This window comes from Hirundo rustica, chromosome 4, assembly GCF_015227805.2.
Source record: "Hirundo rustica isolate bHirRus1 chromosome 4, bHirRus1.pri.v3, whole genome shotgun sequence".
Taxonomy (NCBI): Eukaryota; Metazoa; Chordata; class Aves; order Passeriformes; family Hirundinidae; genus Hirundo; species Hirundo rustica.
Genome location: NC_053453.1, coordinates 38,578,549 through 38,600,203, shown reverse-complemented (window position 1 = coordinate 38,600,203; position 21,655 = coordinate 38,578,549). Strand labels below are relative to the sequence as shown.

The window sequence follows — 21,655 nt, the reverse complement described above, 5'->3', positions numbered from 1 at the left end:
GGGGGGAAAAGGAAAACTGAAGGTCTACATTTCCTCCACACTATCTTAAAAGCTTATGCATCTTTTTGGCATAATGAGCACAGGTATTTCCTTCTTTCAGAGCGAAAGATCTCTTCAGTTTTGCAGAAGCCACTTCAGACAATGCTTCACAGAACTGATTATAGGTATGAATGAACATCAGAAAACTTAGTCAATATTTTGTGGTATTAACACAGTATCACAGACTGTGTTCTGTAACAAAAGAAATATAAAAGCTAAAATCTTTAATAGAGGTTAACAAGCAAGTCCTCACCTTTAGCAAAGAGATTATCTTGATACATTTCATCTTCTAAAAGCTAGTTTTCCAAGTCTCCTTCTGCCATCTACAGTTAAAAATATTTATATGGACAGTTTCTTTCCCACCTATTTCTAGGTGGTTGTCTGAAGGAGCAGCTACTGCTTGAAGGCTGCCTTCAATTTTTCCAGCCATTTATCATTCTCTGACTATCCTCTACTTACCTGATTTAAAGTATATCTTTAAAAAACCCCATATATGCAATAGAACACTGCAAGGACCACGTCACACAAAATCATCCCACGACCCATCTGCAAAAGTGCCACTGAACTTCAGATGACTTGACAAAAATAAGATCTCAGAAGTAAGGTAAGTTGCCTATTACTGTACTTGTTTTCCTATCGTAGCAATCATCTTCCTCTATATCAGAAAAAAGTGTATGCTGAAAGCTCCTTTAGTTCAAATATATCATATTACAGTGAGCCCAGATACCAAAGACTGAATTAATTCTAGTACAAAGTATTTCCATAAAATACAACCATTTCATCAAACTATCAGTACTCCATGTTCAGCAAAGAAACAGAGAAGAAAATTTCTGAGGACTTTTCCCTACCTTGTTGCCCAGTGAAGTGGGGTAGAATTTAAATCTCCTCCAAGCTGATCAACAATAGCGCCTTTTGATATATAGTATCTGGAATAACAGAAATAGTAAACATTTTTGCTTGTTATGTTTAAATAGAAAGAACACAAGTGAGCATGTTTGATATTACGCAAAAGAGGCAGTTAGAGATCAGAAGACCAGAACCTTTTCTTGCCTTCATATAATTTTCCTTTTTAGAGGTCATGCATATACTTCCAATTTTCTTGCATTTTTGACGTAGGTTGGGAGACTAGAGATGCCTCCTACTGTGTTTTAAACATTATGCTATTTCCTAATTTTATTCTAAGGTAAACCAGAATAATTGCTATATACAGTAGTATGAACAGTGCTACTACAGAAGTATTTAACAAACTATTCTTAAATATTATGGGGCTATTGTATTAAATAGAATTCTGAATTACTAGTAAAAAATCAGGGTGCTAGAAAACTGTAATTTTTAGAGAATTTTGGCTAAATAGTAAAATTATATACCATTAGACTTGCAGCTGATATCATCACTGGAATAACCCTGCTGAAGTCATTGATCCCAGAGATCACACTTAAGTTACACATTTAGTGAAGTACTGAGATTTTTATATACCTTCCAATTGTTATTAATCAAAGTACAAAAATCATCCGAGTATTTAAAAAATATTTCTAAATTATGGGATAGAAAATATTTTTCCCAGAAGAGCATTTCATAAAAAGATGAGCTATCTGTAAGAACAGAAGAAGTTACCTATTTTTAACTGCAACAATTCAAAATCATAGGAATCTGTAATGTTTCTGTGAACTGTTTTCATTTCTGTTTTATCTGGGACACTAAATTGCAAATATTACTTTTCCTTTGTGAAAGAAAATGCATACTTTAGAAAGAAATAATGTCTTTAAATACAGACCTTCCTGGAGGCTTCTAGTTTTTCATTCACCACTGTCTAACCTTTGAAAAGTACTACCTAGCTATAGATTTGTCAGTGTTTGCACATTTTGAGTACCTGTGCCTACTGACTTTTCCCTTTGAAAATACCTGTCAGGTATATATGAACACAGTTCTCCCACCCACACAAGCTGTCCTTCAAATCCTCACCACTGAATTCCTGGCATCTCAAACTACGCTAAGTGCTTCAAGACATGGCAAGAAGGCCAACAAACAACAACTTGAAAAACATTACTCTTAGGTAACTACCTTCATTTTCTAGAATGCTTATTGATTCAGAGAATGAAATTTCAAAACCAGCCCTTTTTGGAACCTTTAGGAACAGAAACCGAAAAATGCATGTCAGACTAAACACATGTAAAGAAAAAGTTTTTATAAAGTTGCTTTAGAGCCATCAGACACAATGGAGTACTTCAATAGATTTGCAAAAGTAAAAAAAAAAAAAAAGTGTGAAAGACAAGATCAGCTCTGATTTATGCAGGACAGTCTACTCCACTAGTCTCCAACACTAAAAGAACAAAACTTCAACAACTTTCTGCAGAAGTTTTTTTATTTCTCCATGAGAAAACCCAAAGATTTTGTGAAAGTCTTGGTCCCACCTAGGTGAAAACACAAAGCACATTATATGGTAAAGGAATAAAGTAATTTTATTACAGTGAAGTATCAGCTAATAACCGTGGAGCTATTTATTCCCTATTGGGAAGGAGCTCCAAAGGAAATCGTGTCTAGATAAAAAGACAGCAGAGAGAAATTCACAGTCAAAGCTTGGATTCATCTCTCTGATGTGACAGCCACTCATGGGGAGGTGAACACTAAACAGATTGTCTTCATTCAAACGCTGGTCCTTGCAGAAAGGCAGAATACGTTCAGATTCTACTGAGAGCAGAACTGCTTACTGGTTAGTAGGTTTTATTTAGAAGGAAGAACTTGCAGTTTGACAACTGGGAAAAGACAAGGCGACAATCTCCTGCCAGATGGTGCATTGAAATAACATTTTATGTTTCTTTAAGGGTGTTTTTAGACTTGGTTGAGATTTATCACTGCATTTCAGTTTCAGTATACAAAAATGGTAAGAATCTTCTGCAAAACCAGACTGAGAAACTTACCTCCTTGTCTAAGCACATCTTGCAGAAGGAAATTTGTGCTTGGTGAGAAGGTCCCTGAAGAAGGAACTAGGCAATCCCACTCTCAGTGAGTCATCTAAGCTTCCACTAGAAGATGCCAGGCATGCAAGTCCTATTTTAGCAAACTACTTACACTCAAAGCAAGCAAATCTCATAAGAGGTCACCTTAAGAAGAAAATACTTCCACTGATCTCCACATTAGGATCACTACGTCTTTGGCAGGCACTTAAAAACTACCTCAGCATGTATTCAATGCTTGAGGAATCAAAGGGCATACAGTCACTGTTATCAGAAGAAGGAAAAGTAGAAGAGAAATTCTTGTCTGTCGAGAAAGCTCGACACAGGGGATGGGGAAATGTAGGAAGTAAGTAACTGTAGAGACATAAGGCTACTTTTTGCATTTTTACAAAACTGAGTTGAAGAGATAGCAATAGAGCACTGTCATAATAAAAACAGAATGGTGTTGTAGACACTCATCCCGGATTCTACAGAAATATGAAAAGATTCTGTAGTTTTCCTTATCAATAGGTTTCACTGTTAACTACACTGAATCTCAAGTCCACAATAGACAGGATGAAGAAATACTAAAAATAAGAGAGGTCTAATTCCAAGCCTGCACTCCTCACAGACAAGCTGCTGCTAAGCTACCTCACTGGAAAGAACTTACATAGTTAACACTCACTAAGAAAGACACTGAGATCTACCACAGGAATATCACAAGAGTAGACAACTTTATCCCCGAAATACCGAGCTTTATAGCTGTTGAGGGTTAAGTCTCCTGTAGAATTTTCCCCCCCCAAGTTGCTAGGAGACTAAATGCTGAGTACTTAACCTGGACAAAAAGAAGCTGATCACTTAGTTTGGGGGAGGGAAAAAAAGCCCCGGGAGAGAGAGCTGAGGGTGGGGGTCGGGCATTTCTGGTCTTCCGGGGAGCACAGATCAGGGGCTGCTGGCTGCTGGAGTCCACGGTTAACGGAGGAGTCTGGTCCTGGGAATTCTATCATCTGTTGGAGTATCCAGGAATTCGGAGTTTTCTTCGCTGTCCTGCTGGATTTTGGGTGAGCCCGGGTCCCGCCGCGGCGGCTTCTCTGGCACTGCCACCTCTGCCAGCCGAGGACACCCCGTGCCTGCGGAGGACAGTCCACCGCGCCCGGCTTCCAGCCATCAGCGCCGGAGCTTCCACCATTTGCCCTCGGGGTTCTTGGTTCTGTTCTACTATTGTTATAATTGCTGTTGTTTTTTTGTCTGTCCTGTTATATTTACTAGTAAAGGACTGTTATTCCTTTTCCCCATAGCTCTGACTGAAAAGTTTTTTTTTTAATCTTCCAAATTATAATAACACGGAGGGAAGGATTCAAATTCCTCATTTCCTAGAGAGGCCTGCCTCTCCATAGCAGACACCCGTCTTTTCAAAACCAAGACAACAGCCAACATGTTAAAGAAATTATCCTCTGCACATAATAGGAAAATTGAGAACACTCGGAAAAGATGTGACAGGCTTGAACAAAAAGAAAGAGCACTAAATAATTTAATTCTGAGGAAATAAAATTAACTAGTGCCTTGCAAAAAGAGAGTGAGAGAGCACCCAATAAGGTGAGTAATATAAACAAAAATTAACCAAGATCCCCTAAAGACAAAGGAATCTGAAGTGCAAAACTGCATCAAGAGAAGAGAATTTTAGATACAGTTAGACACATCAGTAGTTACATGCACTCTAGTAAGCAGCAGGAAGAAAATGCAATGCGGTTCGTCATAGTCATAGAGATGCATCAATGGACAAGAGCTCTGACATACTGTCAAGGAAAAAATGACAAATTATACACATTAAATTTAGACATTCAGGTGACTTAAAAAAAGAAATCAACATTTTTAAGGACATAATTAATTTTTGTTTAACTTAAAGTGTAATACGTACTTCACCAGATCTATCCTGTTGTTGATTGCAGCCCAGTGGAGAAGCGTTACGTTTTCTTTGTCTGGTTGTCGAACATCATAACCAGCTTCCACCAACTCTCTACATCGTTCATATATTCCGTACCTTGAAGAATAAAGTAAGATTTTTCAAAATGCTTATCTTAGATTATAATGCATTCAGCAAACGCCAACAGAAGAGAAATGAAGAAGAAACTTTACTTCCCTTTTCTATATGATTACAAATTACAAACAAGATGATTACAAACAAGAAGCTTCCACTGGCAAAATTTACACTAATCAAATCAAGATATTACAGAAAACTTTTGTCCACAGAAAACTGTACTGCAGAGCAAGGCAAAATATCTACCAGTAGTATTCCAAATTTAAGTAACTGTTCACTTCCCAGGGACTCCACCACATTTGTATTTCCCGCTTCAGTTCTCCTTACTTTCCAGGTCTTGAAGAGCAAATAAAACTTAGTCAGCTGATTTGATATTATCTTTCTAAAATTCTGAAGACAAGATCATCAAGCCAATTACAAACACTAGCAGCTCAAGTATTTCCCATTCTCCTTCTCAAGAAAATAAATAGCAATCTTTCTGATAAAAGTTAATATAGTTTTCTTTTTTGGGGCACTTTGAAATTCTGTACATTAATATGCAATTTATTCTTTTATTAAAGAGAACTATTAAATGTGATATACTGCCATCTAAAAAAACTTCTACCTATATCTGAAAGTTGAAACAAATCAGGAAGCATAAACATCACTTAGGCATTCCATGTAGGAGTAACTCCAACATTAAATAATTTTTACTGTGATGTTTACACTGTTTTAACACCTATTTTTAGTGTCAAAAATGCAATACAGAAAAGAAAGTAAAGATTAAATTTCAAAAATCTGTACATCCCATAGGGATTTCTTAAGTCTCAAGGAGCAGAATTTGGGAATGCCTTGAAATCAAGGTCAAGGCCTTGTGATATCTGACTTCTGCTAAAACAGAATTTTAATAGCCTCTCGAAGTTGTGACTTAACTAAGTTTTTCATATACTGCTTCTATGTTCTACTTTCTGCAGAAGAGACAACCTAAGAAAACGCTCTTCTGTTCCACTTGATCAGCTTGCATAACTGATGCAGAAACCTTCTTCCTAGGGTAGTTACCATTCTTACTTTTTTTTCATGTATTTGAATGGAACCTCAATCTGCATGGTGTGCCCATAATGAACGCTCAAATGACTCAAGCCAACAAACTCATGAATGCTTTCTAAGCCTACCATAGATTTGAAGAACAGAAATTAGTTGGACACTATTAAAAAAGTATTAGACATAACAGCATGCTTAGATCGTGTTGTTTCCAATTTCTTAGGAAAGTTGCATGAGAAACTATGAAAAAGGCTGGAAATTGTTGTCATACTTATCTTTTCAAACATTACAAGAGATCAGAACAAAGACTATTGCATGCAGTATATACCAACTGGTAACATGCTGGTAAAATGTGCTCCTTCAGACTGAGTAAAAAAGCAGCCATGAACAATTTTGACAACAAACTTGGTTTTTTTAATATGTTGGGGCAGGTGGAAAGAAGATGTACCGTGGGAGGGATATTGGGGACGGCAATGAGAGATCTCTGGAGTCCAGGGCAAATCTTGAAACGTGGTTTATTGCATAGTTCGTGAGTACAAGAGCTTTGCTTAAGCTGCCAGCCACAGCTAAAAGTGTGCCCGAGCCAAGAGGCCTCAGTTCTTGTTACAATACATTTTATCTCCTGTGTTGAATATTCTAGTTTACACTAACCAACCAGTACAAGACACAAATGCTACAGAATTTACATACAGCCTATAGGAACCACTCTATTACCATATTGTGCTACATTCCAAACCCTAAAAGCTACCTTCTAGACTCCTTTTCCCTGCCACCTTGGCAGGGCCCCTCCCCCTTGGACCCTTGGCATCCTTTTGTCTGTTAGGGGTATTGCTCAATCAACAGGGATCTTGTCTTCAGCTAACTCAATCACTGTCTTCTGGCTTGGCGTCCTACATCTCAAAGCTTGCTTTCATTTCTATTTCACTCATAGGTTTCATGCTGTTAGGATCTTTTGCCAAGCAATCATATTTGTAAGGTTTTCCTGTTTCATCCTCTCCAACAATGTATGAATTACGATGACTTAAAAATATGCAACCAGCTAGACAGGATACACATATTCAGACAAACATTACTGCTAGGAAAACTGCTAAGGTTCTAAGTCAATCCAGCCTTGAAGCACACCATCTACATAGTTTACCATCTACCTAGTTTAGATCAGTAGTGTGGCCTGATGAGTGCCTGTACAAATGGCTTAACACATACATACCATTCCTGACTTCTCATGTCAAGCTGGAAGGGTCACTGAAACAGGTTAGGATTACAAAAGGCAGGTCAGGCAAGAACAAGGAGTCAAGAGAAAGGAGGAGAGATGGGGGAAAAGAAGGACTTCTGAAACCAGGACAGGAAATTCTGATCTTCCTACAGCACAGTATCACACTGCCATATTACAGTGTCTGAAGGCAGCCTGGAAAATAATTCATACAGGATGGTAATGCAACCATTTGTCGACAAGCTGTTCTACTCCAGTCAGCTGTTATGACACTCCTTCCTGCTGGACATAGCCTGCTGCCTTCACTTAAACTACAAATTGAAACCATAACATAAGAAATAATTCACCTAAGCCCGGCTATCAGGTTTATTGGTCACCAGCTTAAAAAAATGTAATGTCTAAGGGTGAGTTTAGCTAATGCGATATCTATTTGAACTTCAGAAAGATTGGGCAACTCCCTGAGGCTCAAAGCATGAAACCAGTCTGCTGAGAGGCACTTGAATAACCAGAAAGCAACTGGAGGAGGAAATGTGGGAGCAATGGGAAGGAGATAGATCCAGCTGGTCTAGTGAAGAGACGTCCTCAGACAGGGCAATTTAAACAGGAGAGCTGGAAACACCTGGTGGAAGAGGGAGAGGAAATAATAAACGGAATATTGGTGACATGAGCAAAGGGGATGATCAGTATTTCTTTTCTTGCCATCAGTACACTTCCAGGAAATTCCTGTTCCTGATGGGAAAATTTTGCTATTTCTTAGAAGTACTCAAATGACCCAGTTAATGAAGGTATAATTGTATATTATGAAATGTACAAGTATTAAAACCTGTGCCCCTTTCCAGACAGACATCAGTTGTCTGCGCATGAACAGGCAGTGCCACTTGTAGGGCCCCAGTGCCCTGAGGCACCAACCTGGGATTGGATCTCTCAGAGAAGAGCTGAGGGAAAGCTGAGCATCTCCCTTTAAAAAGCTTAGTTTAAACTTTTAAAACTAAAAAGTTTAGTTTACTATATTTTTACTAGAAGTTTAGCTTTTATATCTCTCATCCTGCTTAAGTAAGCAGCATAAAACAACAAGTAGAATTTTTTAAAATAAAATATTCTAAGTTACTGGAAAGATACAAAGACCGTAAGGATACAATAATGTGAACTTCCTAAAAAATGCAGGAGGCAATCATGTAAAGCTTTCATGCAATGGATTAGGATTTTCCTTACATGTATTTGTTTTGGGTGGGTGTTGGGGGTTAATTTTTCCTGTGGAATTTTTTCCCCCCCATAAGTTGCTAGAAGGCTAAATACTGATAGTTAAAGGGTGCTTAACCTGTACAAAAGAAGTTGATCACTTAGTTTAGGAGGAGAAAAAGGCTACCAGGAGCTGAGGGTGGGAGTTCTCTTTTCTTCGGCTCTCGGTTTTCCGGGAGGAGGACGGTCGAGCGACTGGTAGCTGCATGGATTCCATGGTTAACGGAGGAGTCTGGTCCTGGGAATTCTATCATCTGTTGGACTGCCCAGGAATTCGGAGTTTTTTTCGCCTGCCCTGCTGGATTTTCGGTCAGCCCAGGTCCAGCCACCACAGCTTCTCCAGCACTGCTCACTTTGCCTGCCAGGCCCCTGCCTGCTGGGGACAACCCACCATTTCCAGCCATCAGCACTGGAGTTTCCACCGCTTGCCCCTCGGGGTTCTTGGTTCTGTTTTACTATTATTATAATTGTTGTTGTTGTTTGTCCTGTTATATTTACTAGTAAAGGACTGTTATTCCTTTCCCCATAGCTCTGACTGAAAAGTTTTTTTTAATCTTCCAAATTATAATAACATGGAGGGAAGGATTTAAATTCCCCATTCCTAGAGAGGCCTGCCTCTCCCTAGCAGATACCTGTCTTTTCAAACCAAGACAGTGGGATTAAGTTACTCTTCTTCAGAGTGGTTCCTATGAGGCTACATTTAGTATTTGTGGGCAAAACAGTGCTGATTAACACAACAATATTTTAGCTATTGCTGAGCTGTGCTTACACAGGGTCAAGATCTTTGCTGTTCTCATGTTGCCCTGCCAGTGAGCAGACTGGAGGTACACAAGATGGGTGGGCACATGTCAGGGACAGCTGATGCCAACTGACCAAAGAAATATTCACGGCAGTGCGCTCAGCAATAAAAGATGAGGGACAAATGACGGACATCTGGAGTGAGGACGCTTGTCCTCCCAAGTAACCATTACATGGACATGACTGAACACCTGCCTGCCCAAGGGAAGTAGTGAATAAATTCCTTTTTTGCTTTGCTTGTGTGTGCAGCTTTTGCTTTATCTATTAGACTTTGTTCACCTTTACCCTTTTGATCAATTTCTCCAACCCAGCAGAGGGAAGCAAGAGAGTGGGACTCAGCTGCCCAGCAGTTAAACCACTACATGACTATCAGTCAGCAATGGCAAACTGCACATATGCTTTAAAACGAGTGTCCTATCAAGTTGACAACACAACACAAAATGAACCTCCTTGAAAGTAACCTTTGATTGCTACTCAGGTTTTTTGTTAGACCATGCTGCCAAGATAGGTATAACCAAGAAGCACCGTGACAGTCCTGGGGGAAGGGTGAAGAGGGGTGATTATTCTTTGGGGGGTTTTGTGGGGAGGAGGTTGGAGAGGTTATTTGTCAGGTTATTTAATTAAAAGCAAAATTCCAGTCTCACAGAGAATGTGATGCTGCTTTCTGAAGGAGCTTGGCTTAAGAGGCATGAAAACAAGGAAAGCTGTCATAAGTGACCCTGCAGCCTGTTGAGGCAGAATGCTGTTGCCCGTTCCCATAGAATGCTCCAATTAACCTCCACTGATGTTTACAAGTACCTCCTTCTAGAATTCACCAGTACACTGTGGTGAGGCCCTGAGCAAAGACTGCTGGCAAGGCTTCAGATACAAGAAGGAATAGTAGGAACAGATTCCTTCTTTTGGGCTTACCATCACAGACTTCCCATTCTTCCCACCAGAAGGCAATCTTCAAGTCACAGTACATGGTACTACTACTTGGCCACAAAACAGAACATGAAACTCTGCAATACATCCGAACAGCCTTGACAGGAAAACAAGGCTCTTTCCAAAAGTGATACTGAGAATGAGGTATACAGCAATATTTTAATTTAAGCCACCCTCAGTTTGTCTGTTCCTAGCAATTTACGTTTGGTATTTTGAACTCAATCATAACTGTTTACTAGATGCAGCACACAAGGTAAAATTTTATGAATCTTCAATGTATTAAATTGTCAGAAGAGGACTTAAGGATCTTGACAGACAGAATCTGCCTGGCAAAAACGGTAGGAATTTACAACAATTTGCTTCTCTTCCTGGAAACAGCAGGCTCGTTACAATTAAATAAAACACAATCTGCTGCAGCTGTGATTTCTTCAGCTCTGTCCCAGAAGTGCAGCATTCTTCTCTCACATACAACCTAGAGTCTTGTTCCATTAGTTTGCTGCAGCTGACTTCACCTTGCCTTCTCTAAAGGTTCATGACATGCTGTTAGAAAATTACAAACTCAACTATTTCAGACACTCAGCATAATCATGCTTGTAATGTTGTTATAAAGGGCTCTATGCTCTTCAAGAGTAATGGAGAGAAAGACTGAAATCCTCACAGTAGACTGATATATTAATCTAACAAATATTAAGCATCTGAGTGAATTCTAGAGGGTGATGCTATAAACATCAATATGGAGCATAATTAAAGCGTATGGAGTTTGCCTTGTTCTGAAAGAAACAGAATTAGTCCAGGACAAAAATACCATTGTGCAAGCTCATTTTGCTACCACAGTCTCTAAGCCATTTCAGTAACTAACCCGTAACATTTTATTGGTCATCGCAGGTAAAAGATATTCTGACCTTAATACTTTGAAAAACAGTTCCCTACTGTATTTTAAATATGTAATCCATTCTTTTATCTACATAGATATCTACATTGACTCTTGAAAATAAACACTGTCAGCATTGCAGCACGATTAACATTAAATTTGGCCACAATAATAGGAAGGAATCTCTACAGTGAGCACATCACCATGCCAACAAAGAGCAGGTAAACCAGGAGCTCACTCCCTCATCTTGCTATCATTGTAACTCAAATCAAAGCTGTTTGAACTGGAAATGCAATTAAGAGAAGATTTTATTTTTTCTCTTTGGAAATCTCATTCCCATTTATAATGGTGGCAAACACTAACAAAGCCTTTAACACGTTCTCAAGGTTTTTGTGTTAACAGTAGGACAGTTTTGTTTTCAGCAGAAAATGTTTAACTCAAGAGCTGCTTAACAGACCATTAACAGCAGTGTTAAAAGAAAAGGAATTCAGGTCTTAAATACTGTTCCAAAGCCCTAAATTGTCTAGACAGTTGTGGCCATATTACTAATATGGTTTAAAAAGTCCCACCCTTCCTCAGGAAGGTCAGGTACATCTCACTTTCAGCGATATAATCAACGCCATGGGCACAAATAATCAGGAATAATGGATGTGTACCTGTGTCACAGTCTGTCCGATCCCTCCTGTGAGTAGCTCAAAAGAGACAGGAGCTCCTTTGGCAAACCCTTACCAATTCTAATTATTCCCTATATACCTTTTTTTTCAACCAGTTACCCTATAACTGATGAGAAACAGTCGTGAACAAAGCATGTATCCAACAATTTTTTTCCTTGACAAGTTCAACATAATTAATATCTTACACTGCACTATGTCACAATGCACACGACTTCATTTTGAATTATCTCATTGAATAAAACTTAAAAGAAAAGTTAATCTTGTGATAATGAAATCTAACACTTGAGCACAAGGAATCAATCTTCCAGATGTCACAAAAGCACTTATTAATACCATTAATGTTTAATACCAATGTTCATAATGGTCATTTAACTTACTTTCAACAAAGCTGGAATTTGACCAAACTCCCTACAAGACAAAAGTGTCTATTCGCTCTCAACAGAACACGACACTGCAACAAACAGCATGTTTCAGATTTTGTTCTCCTAGTGACAGCCCACATTCTTCTCTACCTGAGAACTTCAGCTGCTTCGCAGCTTGAAAGATTTAAAACAAAACAAAGGCAGCAACTTTGTCAAGTTAACACAGAATGCTTCCCAAGACATCATATTAAAAGTTAGGACTGCTGCCTTGTATGACAGAGGGCTACTGCTGCCAGACAACAGAAACAAATGCACCTAACATATCATTGTTAAATTTCACTTTAAAATCACTTGTGATGGGTTTGTTGTTTTGGGTTTTTTTAGACAAGACTCCATTCCCTCCCTGGAGCTCCAATGAGACCTCTGAATATCAGAGAGGAACAAAACCAAAGGCAAGCATGGATGAATTTTTTACTATTCCTTTGAAAATAGTTTTTCAAGTACCAATGAGTGGCCTGCTTCTGCTTTCAGAAACACAGTGGAGACTTTCTGTGAACCAAACAATTTTGCTATAACCACATATAAGATGGCAAAAAATTACACACATGTTCCAACATCTGCAACATGAAGGTCCGAGACAGTGCAACTTCTAAAGCTACCTAGACGCTCTCGGACATGTTTACAACAAAGTCAGTGAAAAGTGTTCTTTGGTACTAAAACCAAATACTATGACTTTTACTCTAGCAAAAGTTTCTGCAAAATAAAAAACAGAGACTGACTATTTTTGATACAAAATATGCCTAGAGCACCCGGTCTTTGTCAGAACTTACAGGGAGCGTAATGGATTAAAAAATAGAAATACCAATACACTGTTTTCAGTAAGCCAAACCACTGTTTTCTATACAAAATCTTAATGAGATTATAAGTTATTGTATTTGTAGCTCATACAGTATGAGCATGTTAATTTAATTAGTGTTGAATCTACAGATTAAGAAGATAAAGCACTGAAACAGTCCAGTAAGATACAAGAAGCAATATACAAATACATAGGGAAGAATGTGACGAGTCTGCAAGATCTTATTTTTCCTTGATGAAAACCAAAACTGAGCACAGTATTTTACTAACATTGTTTTATTTCTGTGTAATCTAGTGTCAATAAAATCATGTCAAAATAGAATACTAAACTTAAACAGCGTATAAGAAATATAGATGAGTTCTAAATGTTTTCATCTCATTTTTCTCACCATCATCTTTAAGGCTTAAGGAACGACCTCTCAATTTTCATGTATGTTGGAACAATAACATAACTATTTTTTTTTTCCAGGAGAAAGTGAACTTGGAAAAAAATCCCCACCCAAACCAAGAGACTAAAAATAATTCTTCTTATATTTTGCTACCTCTTGCTTCAACTTACTGACCTGCTTGGGGGAAGAGCTCTAGGAGACTGATGAGCAGCCTTTTTATTAAAAAAAAAATAAAATTAGTGGCCTATTTCTTACCTTATAACTCAACTAAAAGGTAAGGAAAAATCAGCAGACACTTTAATCTCAGTGAATATTAATATTTGAAGACAAAGGCTAGAGGATAAGATCACCTATTTCTCTACATGGATATAGACGCTTCTATAAATGCAAATAGCTACATCATTTTAGTAAAAAAGTATCTTTTCAAGAACACTGAATTAATACAGCATCAGCATTACTTAATTTATTGCAAGTCTTATGATATTTGGTGAGTTTATTTTCTGCCTTAAATTTCAGAGGTATTTCCCTTTATGACAGACATGTTTTATAGCAAGGCCTCCAAAACCTAGTAAATGCTTAAATAAAGGTGTGTCCAAGAGGACACAGCCTCAAGCCACTCCAGAGGAATTTTAGGCTACATCTCGGAAAAGATTCTTCACAGAAAGAGTGGTTCAGCATTGGAATGGGCTGCACAGGGAGGTGGCTGAGTCACCATCCCTGGAGGTGTTTAAAGACGACTTGATGAGGCACTCAATGCCATGGTTTAGCTGATAAGGTATTGTTGGGTCATAGGTCAGACTCAGTGATCTCAAAGGTCTTTTCTAACCTAGTTTATTCTGTGATTCTGTGAACTGTCCTCCAAGTCAGGGAAGTGCTGCCTGGATACCACAACTTGATCAGGTCGACAGTCCCCCTTCCCTGCAATAATAACCATTAGGGCTACAATATGATACTGTATTCCTTGTGGTGAGATGTCAACTCCTAGCCGTTGGTTCCTGTATAAGGAGACCAGAAAAGAAGTGTAACAACTCAGCTGAAAGCACAGATCAACCCGAATCTGAGGGTTAAGAGGGACAAAGGTATTTTAGGTTTTCAAACCTAAAATGCAATCAGCATACGAAAATAGAAGTAGGTAACTTGTAAAACCACTTCTGCTGTCAAACACTTATATACTTTTATAAGAAGCAGCTAGTTTGATATTGTGCCAGTATTTTAATTCCTAAAAATACCTTAATGTGAGTATTATAGGTTGCAGTGCTACTATTAAGTATTTAGAGCGACCATAGCAGAGTCAGACATCTGTTTCAGGAAGCTAAACTCCTTACAGCTCAAAACAAATACTGAAGGACAGTACATACTTCCTATGCCTAAACTGGGCCTGTGTCGCATACAGATCTGCTTTCAGTTCAGTCAGAGGGGGTTTTTTTAAGGAAAAAATGCAGGAAAAATCTTGTCTTAAGAAGAAAAAGGCAAATAGCTCTGCAAGATACATAATGGGTTAAGTATTCAAATTAACAATACAATAATAAAAATTAAAATCTTACAGAACTATCTCAGCTCATTGAAGAAAAGTGATGGTGGTGATGGTTTCTGCATGACAAACAGTTGCAAACTAAAAAATAGTATCGTGACAACTTTCTGGAAATTCTTGTAAATTAGTGTCTGCTACAGGACTGTGGAACAAACAGATTTGTATAATACATCTGCATAGAGCAAGCAGTTAAATCTGCACCCAGTTCACTCCTGCAATCCTTCAGTACTAAACTCAGTTTTACAGCAGAACTGAGACTACAGAATCAGAGATAATGGAAGTTAGAGACGTAGTCTTTCTAACCTATAAATCGACCAAACCCTTATGTTTGCATATAAATGTTGTCTATTTACCTATCATCACCTATGGAAAATAAACATCGGTACCATTCTCTCTTCCAACCATCTGTCCAGCAACCACATACATTTACAACTTACCACAATTCCCCCCCCATGTTTTTTATACAATTATCATAAATTTGTCATAATGGTAATTCTGTAGAGGTTATTTCTGAAATCTTCCACTATTGGATTGAAAATTTATCCTCTACTTCACACAAATAAAACAACCTCTTTTACTGTTTCTAACTGATACAAACACAGATCTAGCATTCAAAAATAAACTTACTGTGTGGCTTTGACAATGTCCCAAGTGCTGTAATCATCAATGTGGCTTTTCCGTCCAAGAGATTCACTGTATCCATGGTTGTAATGGCTTTGAGGTTTTATTTCCTAAAAAAGACAAACTTGCTTTTAGAACACCCAAATCATCAAGTTTCTGAGAAAAAAAATAATTTCATGAGAAAAAATAAAACCAATACATAGTTCAATGTACTATTAAGCCACCTAAATATAAGAGTGGTACATTTCCACATTTTGGAAAGCAGGCCACCACGTTCCCCAGTATACTTTTCAAGAAAACACAACTTTAAAGAAAACACAACTTGCAATCACAGGGTTCTGCCAAATCCTACACTTCTCTCCTACCTGTATTTTTACAGAAGGCTAACAAAAACTAACAACACATTTCTTTAGGTAGTATTAGGTTCAGGTTTGGGTTTTTTTGTTTGCTTTACTTTACTTTTATCAACGAAACATAACATAGGTAGAAAAGCTATGTGCCATAAACTGACCAAGTCTCACTCTGTTACTGCAAAAAAATGTTGTATTTCAAATAGCAGAGGTTATCTGTGGGTCTCAAAAGTAAATGGCATGACCACGTCATGTTGTTCAGCAGATAGAGCTCCCTGACTTAATGCTGATGATGAAGGGCAAAAGTTCCAGGCTCAGTGCTTCCCTGCTTGGAATCTATACTCAAATACTGTATGAACACATCACTAGGGCAGCAACATACCATTTTTCTTTACAAACACATGAAAGCTCAGCAAGCTGAAATTGAACAATTAATTTTATACATCTTCCAGACAATTTTCTTTGTGTTTCAGAAGCTATAGCTGATTGCCTGTGTGCAGCCATGCAATTCAGTCTAGCTACATAAAAAAGTATAAAAACTGCAACATGGGTGAAAAAGGAAAAACAAACAAACAAAAGGAGCAAGCTCTCTGCAAGTTCTAAAAATGCATTTCATAAGTATTGTTTACTTTGTTTTCCCCAACATATACTTCCATGAGAAGAATTATTATCTTTAATCTAAACTCAGAAAAAACTTCTAAATACCTTATGAAAGTTGTTCAATTAAAACAGCTCCAACTTCCACTTAGCTACTGAAATGAGTGATCAACTTGTTCATTATACTATACAGATTCTTTTATTTATTTTTTTTTAAATAAAGATAAATGAGTCATGACAATGATCATGTAATGCGCCTAACCTTAACAAGGATTCATAGTCATAAATCTCAAATAGTTCCTCTCCCTAAAGGCGTATGTTGCCCTTTTAGCTCAACTAAGAGATGCATTACCGCTAGGGAGTTTCAAGCGCCAGCAGGAACTGGCCTTCCTATTTCTCACATTCTCTCAGCTGGGCAGTAATTTCTGCAAAAGGAGATGTTGAGCACAATGAGAAATAACTTCTTACTGTGCCCAGTTGTGACTAGTGAGCCAAAGTGTTTTCTTGCTTCCTGCTTAACCAGCTCTCCACAGAATGGACGGGAGTTTAAGTGAACTGCCCTCTAACCCTCAGATTTTACTCATCTTGGCTGCTATTTTAGAATAACTACTTCTACTCTAAAGTTATTACACACATTATCTCTTTTAAAGAGGCAAAAAAAAAAAAGTCTGAAACTCACATTTTAAGTATTTCTAGATTTCAACATGCTGAAGTACCGCCTAGGCAAAAGTCTAAAAACTTTGGATATCAGCTATAACTTCAGTGCAAACTATCAAGAAATTATTCAAGTTGCAAATCTGAAAGCTCTCAATATTTATTTAACAACTGAGTAACTTCAGTTGAGCATGTTTGTATTAATTACGTACAATATACCTATTCCAGACAGGAGGAAAACAAATCCAAGTAAGAATTTCTATTGCATTAAGTACACTTTGTTGCACTAAATTAATACAGCAATTTATGTAGTTAGGAAAACTATGAAAATTTATACACTAAAAAAAAAAAATCTTTCAAGAAACTGAAGCATTTAGAGCTTTAACACTAGAACACAGTTAACACTGATGACTACTGCAGCAAGTCTGCATTTTCAAAACAGCCTTATTCTTACGCATGACTTTTCTTCAAAAAAACCACATTTTTTCCATTTCATACAATACCTGAGTGATCAGCAGATTATATCTCTTTTTTCAATCACAATCTTATTCTGAAGCATTTAATTTTTCTTCCCTAGCCTGAAAAATTACCTAGATGAACCAACTAAGCATCGCCAGCCCAGCAGGAAGGTTGCTCTGTCACCATCTCGACAGGAGAGACAACCTAAAAATGTAACAGGGCATCTGCTGTCATCCAAATAGTATGTTACAACCAATCCTCTTACAATTCAGAAACACAGCTTTGCTTTGTATCTGAAAAAGGCAACAGCTTAACCAATCCTCTTCTACCCCCAGCTACGATATAAGCCAGAGTATTATCTGGAGTAAAAGATGCTGGAAAAGAGACCAGAGATCATTACAATTTAAAAAAGAAAGTAAAATATAAGAGAAGGCTATATTCTTTATTTTGTCCCACATGATTTTTTTTTTTTCTTTTCCATCATATTAGGAAAAAGGCAGGATTTACACCATATCTGTTAACCCATTATTACACCACACAACTGCAGCAGCGCATCAACTTGTAAGGCTCAGACCCTGAAATGCTAAAAGAATAAGTAGACCTGAACAAAAAAACATTCACTGTCCTGGAGCATCTTGATGAGGAGACAGTAGTTTGATGTATTTTTTTAGCCCCCCATAGCTACTGGAAAGGGAAAACATCTCTCATCTAACATTTATTAAAAGCAAACTGAGAAGCTCAGGCTGGTTTTCAGTCACATATTCATGTACCAGACATTTTTACTAGCCTGCATTTTCCTGACCACTTCAAGCACGCAAACCCAGTTGCTGTTCCCTTGAGCCTACACTAGCCAGTCAACAGAGCATTCCCAAGCAGTTGAGTACATTTATGCCAGTCTAGAGTGATCATGAAATCACTTATGATACTAATGTTTTCACAGAAAGGTTTATGGGACTACAACAAAATCTCAGGTGTTAATTAATAACCACGTAAATTCAAAAAAGTGAGAGGTGATATTAGCTCCTGTTATACTAGTTTTCTAATAACTTAAAGCTAATGATAGTAGTCCTAACTTTAAAAAATATGTATTTCTTTTGCACTGATTGTACCTCTGAACTACTCTTTTTAACAGTATTCATTTGCACATTAATGCAAAATAGCTCAAGTGAAAAAACATTTGAGGTGATCACAGGTGAAGCATGACTCATGAGTAAGCAAAAAAAAGTTCTCCCTTTTTCCCCCCAGTACAAACATGAGCAGCTACAATTCATTTAATATAAAGACTCACAACAAATATAAAGTTAAAATGAACCCCATGTTTCATAATTTATTGAGAGAGCTGAGTTCATATTTTTCATTTAGGAATAGTTGAAACAATTCCTAAAATTCCCAGATTTTTATGAGCATCACAGCCTCCAAAATCATACCATGGAGTCTTCTATACCACAGTGTAAACTGTGGAAAAAAGGATGACTTTAGATGTGCCTGAGAAGAATATGCAGACAATGCTCATTTTGGAAGTAAATCTTTAATAGTAAATCACAGCAAAGCATATAAAATATGAGTTTTCAGCCAATACAGTCAATTCCCTGCAGCCTGGACACAGATTCCCAACCTTAGACTCAAAATTTATGACTCATTATTATCTATGCAACCTGACAGTAGCATGCTGGCTATGCTGCCATTCTATGGGGTAACTCTTATCTGGCATTTTGAGTGCTTAGTTTATGGCTCCAATCTGCAGAGTAACCACTGGGTTCCTAAGACAAAAAGCTATCAGGAATCAGGAGAAAAGAAAACCTGCATTTTGTGAGTCACAGTAATACTTGATTCACCTAGTGATAGGTGATTTGGACCACGTCAGTGCAAATAATGCTGTTACACACTATGCTTGGTTGACAAGGCAAAAATGAAAGAAGCAAGGTAGCAGCTAGGAACTAAAAATAATTGTTTCAGGGTTCTGAAATTCCCGTGCAAGGCTAGGGCACCAGAATACAAATGCAGAAGAGTAGGTTTTCCTAGTTTTTCCTAATTATCCTAGGAAGAATGATTTAGAAAGAAAAAAACCAAAGACTAATACTAAGAGAATGCAACATAAGTTTACACCACTAACTGGGCAAGTTACCAATAACAAGAAAACAACTGACAGCCTGGAGTAGGAGACCTTTAGAAGACATGCAATGAGTGAATGCAAACAAGGTATCTGCTCAAGGGGGCACATTTCCCATTGTTAAGCGTTTAGCATAGCAATTTAAAAGACTGCCATTTAAAAACCTGACAATACTAAACACAATCTCTTCTCATATGCTTTGCTACCACAGACAATGGTTTCAGCAGGCATAAACATAAGATACTGCCGTAGAACACCCAGACACCTCTCTAACTGGACAGCAGGCTGCCTGAACAAAGCTCCCTGCACCCAGGCATCGCACAGCCTGCTCAGCCCCAGCAGGACCAGCCTCAGTGGTGTTACACTGGAGGGAATTTGCACAGTCGTGTTGCTTCCACAGCTAAACCAGAAAGAAAACACAGGTAGGACATTTACACAGTATCTCTTTTCAGAGTTAACAAAAAACAGTAACACACAAAATAGAGATTACTTACCAACTTGCTAAACAGAAGAGAAAGCTCAACTCTTAAATTCTACAGTGATCTAGATTACCCGCCTCCCACTATTAAAGGAGCAGAAATAAGCATAAAAAAGTGAAAAATTATGAGTATAGGCTTTTAAGTTCCCACTTAAAAGAATGAACCTCCTCCAGATTCATATACCCTCAAACAAATTTTAGGAATATGCTTTAAATTATTGAAACTACTACAACTTTTTAAAACATATGATATGACAGATTGATAATAAAGTAGCATCATAACATTTTGATCCTAGAGTATAAACTGCATTCACAAATGGCTTCAACAACACTTCCCAAGTGTTAAAATATTTTCCCTTTTTTGATGAAAATATTTATTCCAGAAAAATTTAATTTTTCAATGATGATCAGCTGTTAAAAACCCTTAACAGCCAATTAAAAGATGAGATGCTAATTGAAACCCAAGTGCATTTGTTTTTTGCTATTTTGATCTTAAGTGACAATGGCTCTTCCCAGCTGAGTCAGGAAAACCAGTAAGAAGGTAGTAAAGCAGAGGCCTGATGTCACTGATTTAAAATAGGCAAGTAGCAAACTCTAGGTGTTTAGTTGTTCCATCCTTTTCCAGGGGGCCATTTTCAAGCAAGACTTGAGCCAAAATTGTTATTTGCTAAGAGAGAAAAGTCATTCCTCTGGCCCTTCTTCCCCACTGCTCTTAGTTGCATGTCCCTGCTGCCTAACTCAAGCCAGCTTTGGTACTTGGAGCTCTGGTCACACCACGCTCACTCCTCTCATTACAGGAAATGGGCACAGGAGATCAACAAGAAAAAAAAAATCAATTATTTTAGTAGGACAGTGAGCTGAATCTGTTTCTTCTGTGAAAACACAGGCTCCAGAGCCACTGACAGAGGGAAAGTAAGCCAACAGAAGGTAGCAGGAACATTTCTGCACCCATTAGTTGTTAATTTGACTAAGTAATCATGGACAACACACTTCAGCTTTTAAATAACCAAGAAGTTGGGCTGACAGGTTGAAGAAAATTATTCTGCTTAGAAATTACTAGAGTTGGCTGGTATGGAAGGTTGCAAGAAAGATAAATTTTGCTCATCTGTAAGAATGATATTTTGTTCCTTCATTTCTACTAAGGATCACTTCTTCTGGACAAGCTTCCCACTTCAGTGACTATCCTTTGACAGGGCCCTAATCACTCATATATATCTGTGACTATTTTGACATTACTCATTAGTCACAAAATGTGCAGATTGCTTGCACAGATGCACAAGTAATGCAGTGTAGGGGGGAAAAAAAACCCACAAAAAAGAATAATGTTTTAAAAACAACAACAAAAAAAGACATGTTTTGGTAAAAAGTAAACAACAACAACAAAAAGCAAACCTCCTCTGGAAAACAAGACCAGTAAGATGGGAAAAGAGAAAGTAATGCAAAACATGAAATATAACTCCAAAGGAAAAAGCATGAAGTGCAAGGAAGAGGAGAGTGGAAAAT

General features: G+C 37.8%; 1 protein-coding gene across 2 annotated transcripts in view; it reads right to left on the bottom strand.

Moving 5' to 3' along the window:
* ZDHHC17 (zinc finger DHHC-type palmitoyltransferase 17) overlaps positions 1-21,655 on the bottom strand; it is a 70,296-nt gene that overhangs the window by 37,112 nt on the left and 11,529 nt on the right. For both annotated transcript variants that reach the window (XM_040061778.2, XM_040061779.2), the window contains exons 2-4: positions 15,511-15,614; positions 4,891-5,013; positions 888-965 (exon numbers count right to left, since the gene is read on the bottom strand). In XM_040061778.2, the coding sequence (XP_039917712.1) occupies positions 888-965; positions 4,891-5,013; positions 15,511-15,614 (305 nt within the window). The remainder of the gene's footprint in view (positions 1-887; positions 966-4,890; positions 5,014-15,510; positions 15,615-21,655) is intronic.